The sequence below is a fragment of the Olea europaea genome, chromosome 10 (genome assembly GCF_002742605.1).
Source record: "Olea europaea var. sylvestris chromosome 10, O_europaea_v1, whole genome shotgun sequence".
Classification (NCBI taxonomy): domain Eukaryota; kingdom Viridiplantae; phylum Streptophyta; class Magnoliopsida; order Lamiales; family Oleaceae; genus Olea; species Olea europaea.
Window position 1 is genome coordinate 8,990,720 of NC_036246.1, and position 3,645 is coordinate 8,994,364.

At 33.4% G+C, this 3,645-nt stretch overlaps 1 protein-coding gene across 1 annotated transcript; it reads left to right on the forward strand.

Annotated features, from left to right (window-relative positions):
- Positions 1–1,698: 1,698 nt before the first annotated feature.
- LOC111401152 (myb-related protein 308-like) lies at positions 1,699–3,262 on the forward strand. Its single transcript, XM_023028754.1, has 3 exons — positions 1,699–1,934; positions 2,008–2,137; positions 2,232–3,262. Exons 1-3 carry the CDS (start codon positions 1,802–1,804, stop codon positions 2,950–2,952), a joined length of 984 nt encoding a protein of 327 aa, XP_022884522.1. The 5' UTR covers positions 1,699–1,801; the 3' UTR covers positions 2,953–3,262.
- Positions 3,263–3,645: the final 383 nt, after the last annotated feature.

The window sequence follows — 3,645 nt, forward strand, 5'->3', positions numbered from 1 at the left end:
TATATATATATATATATATACATATACATATATGTATACATATGTATATATCTATATACATATATATATACATATACATATACATATACATAGATGTATATATATTTATACATATATGTGTGTATATATATATACATATATATACATCTTAATTAACAACCTAAAACCATTATCAATATCACAACTATCTTATCATAAAATTACACAATTAGCTGTATATGAGAAACATTATTTTATCTGCTTCACGATATATACTTGAGCAGAAGAAACCCCAGTTTAAATCAATTCGAGGAGCAGAGAATATGCTGAAGATGACAAAGGATTCTCAGAAATGGAGGACCCATCAATCAACAGGAATATATATTCTACGTAAAACTTTTACTAATATATAAATTTGCCATGCAAAATATGCAATCAGTGACGAATTAATGCCCCCCATTGCGTGCATGGGATGTGTTCCTCCGACCAGAGTGCACCAGCCACCTGTTCTTGATGACGACTCTCTCACTTTTGGCCTTTTTCTGCTATGATTTATGAGATAGTGAACTGTTTATACATTGACTGTCAAAATTGTCCTCTCATTTTCTGGTCGTATATAAATATTGTATGCCTTAGATTCCTAACTGAAAATTATAGTTATAGAGATTTAATAATTTCTTTTAACCTAAATTGTTAGAACAAACTTTGTCGATGGATGTTCTTTGTACAATTTCTTCCTCAAAATTGTCCTTTCATTTTCTGGTCATATATAAATATTGTATGCGTTAGACTTAACTGAAATTTATAGTTACAGAGATTTAATAATTTCACTTAACCTAAATTGTTAGTGCTTATCTTTTTCGAAGGATGTTATTTTACAATTTCTTCTTCCAAGTTATATTCAATGCTTTTAAGTCCTCTGTAATTTCCTTAACATAAATCGGTAAAAATCCTACAGCTTAGGTAGGTATTTGAAATTACTTTTTTGATTTTTGAATACCTTTTAAATTAGATTTAATTTTTTAAGGGTATGTTTGGAAAATCTTTTAAGTGCTTATAAGTTGATCAAACATCATTTATAATCACAATTCCTTAAGAATCACAACTTTTATCGAATTTTTTACCACACATTATTTGATACTCATGACTTATAATCATTAAAAAGCTTAACCAAGCAAACACTAAGTTTTACAGAAAACAGTAATTTAATATAATCCTACGGAGCAATATTGTTTCTAATTGCTAGCGAAAGCCTTTTAATTCGGTGATCAGATTAAAGAAATTGAACAAATATAGTTCTCCCAACTCTTTATATCATGAGAAAGGCATTATTCATTGATAAAAATGAATTATTATGAGAGCAATATTATTGGATCAGACTTTAAATATCATATCTGAAAATCAATACATATTCAGTTAAAAAAGATAAACCTATCGACCAAATCCCCCATGTTTGGCTGTCGTTTATAATTTGTTCATAAATGATCAAGTCATTTTTTATTTACATATTTTGTGAGACTTACACTTACCATCCACTTATCCGTTGCTCATTTTTATTTGTCTATAATATATACCACTTATAAACAATTCCCAAGCATTATCACATTAAAAAATAGGAAAGGACATTTATGTAATATCAAGAATAAAAGTTTCGTTGGCACACCCACGTAAGACATGTCCCACAGGCATACAACATAAGGACAAAGGGAAGGAGAGCATTATATATAATCCCCAGGGCCTTGGCTTATTTGTTATGATTTTAAGGAGGCAACCAAATCATAAGGAAATCTATAGTAAGTAACTATTAGAGGGCCAGAAAACAATGGGAAGGTCCCCTTGCTGTGATGAAAGTGGCCTCAAGAAAGGTCCTTGGACCCCTGAAGAAGATGACAAACTCATCAAACATATCCAAAAACATGGCCATGGCAGCTGGAGAGCCCTCCCCAAACTTGCTGGTAGGTTACCTCTTATCCCACCCGGCCTAGTAGAATTTTCTAATGAGTGTGTTTACGTCTGTGGTATTTACAGGTCTTAACAGATGTGGAAAGAGTTGCAGGCTCCGTTGGACAAATTATTTGAGACCCGATATCAAAAGAGGAAAATTTTCTCAAGAAGAGGAGCAGACAATTCTCAATCTCCATGCCATCCTAGGAAACAAGTAATTTTTGCTCCTAGCTTGAATAATTTGGAGGAATATTAATTTATCTCCATCTTTATTTATTATAATTTTTTTTTTTCTTTTTTTTGAACAAATGGTCTGCAATTGCAACACACCTGCCTGGAAGGACAGATAATGAGATAAAAAATTTCTGGAACACTCATCTGAAGAAGAAGTTGATTCAGATGGGATTTGATCCAATGACTCATCGGCCACGAACTGAAATTTTTTCGAGCTTGCCTCATCTCATAGCCCTGGCCAACCTCAAAGAAGTCATCGAAAACCCTTCATGGGAGGATCAGGCCATCAGATTTCAGACTGAAGCTGTCCAAATGGCCCGACTGAATCAATATTTGCAGGGTCTTCTTCAACCTCCATCTTCCATGGCAGCTAATTTCCAAAATAATCTAAACGCCATTAATCCAAACATGGTGTTAAACACACCCTACCTGGAACTACCTACCCCACTCCCCTCTCTTGCCAATAACAATACAAATTTCCAGGCAATTATTGATTCAATCCCTTTCTCCCACATGCCTGATTTACAGGCCCCATGCAGTCTTCAGACTTCTTTAAACAGGGACATGGTTCACGCCGGTTCTCATTTTGGTGTTCTTAATCAAGGAGAAAATTCACACTCTTCCCCATGGCTTCCTCCAACTATTTCTCCATCTCCATCCGCAGCCGCCGCAGCCCCACCGATGACTGAGACTTCCAATACTAATACTGCCGATGCTTGTAGTCCATCTAGCTATGAAGGAGCTCCATTGTGGTCTGGACTTCTGGATTACCCTCTATTTCATGAGATTGCTTAATATTTAGACACTATATATGCATAAAGGTTTGGAGTTTGTGCCTTCCATTTTTGTGAGTTTTGTTCATTATTATTATTATTTTTTTTTGTTGGTTTCCCTTTTAATTTAACAGCATATACATACACTGTCCATAGACATTTATGTGTATCTGTAAACTATCCATTCAAAGTAGTTATCATCCTGCACATAGATAACCTGTAGATTTGCCTTGAATATCTGTATGTACAGAAAGAGAGGATGCATGGCATCTGAATGCTATTTTCTTCTCATTTTACTCAAACTGCAGTGGATTTTTCCGTTATTTTTCTAATATTCGTCACGAGTATCGATTTTGTATGATCTTGCAGTACAACTTGGTCTGCAGGTATACATGAATATAATTAAAATAAAAATATAAAATCCTACGGGTTTCTAAGATTTTCAACTGTTGGCTTTAATTTATCTTAATAGGTTGTGTTTTTCTTTCTAGTAATAATTGGCAACTTTTTGACATTCATTTGAGGTTTTTTTTACAGGCTAATAGAAAAGACAAATAAAAACAATTTGGAGAAGTCAATATTTCAACTGTTTTCCATTTCCGTGCAATTACATCAAAATTTATTAACAACTCGCCAAAATTTTTGGATCAGGAAACCTTAAAATTTAGAAAAAGCATTTTATTGTTCACATTGATTTTAATTTCTTTTATTCTTT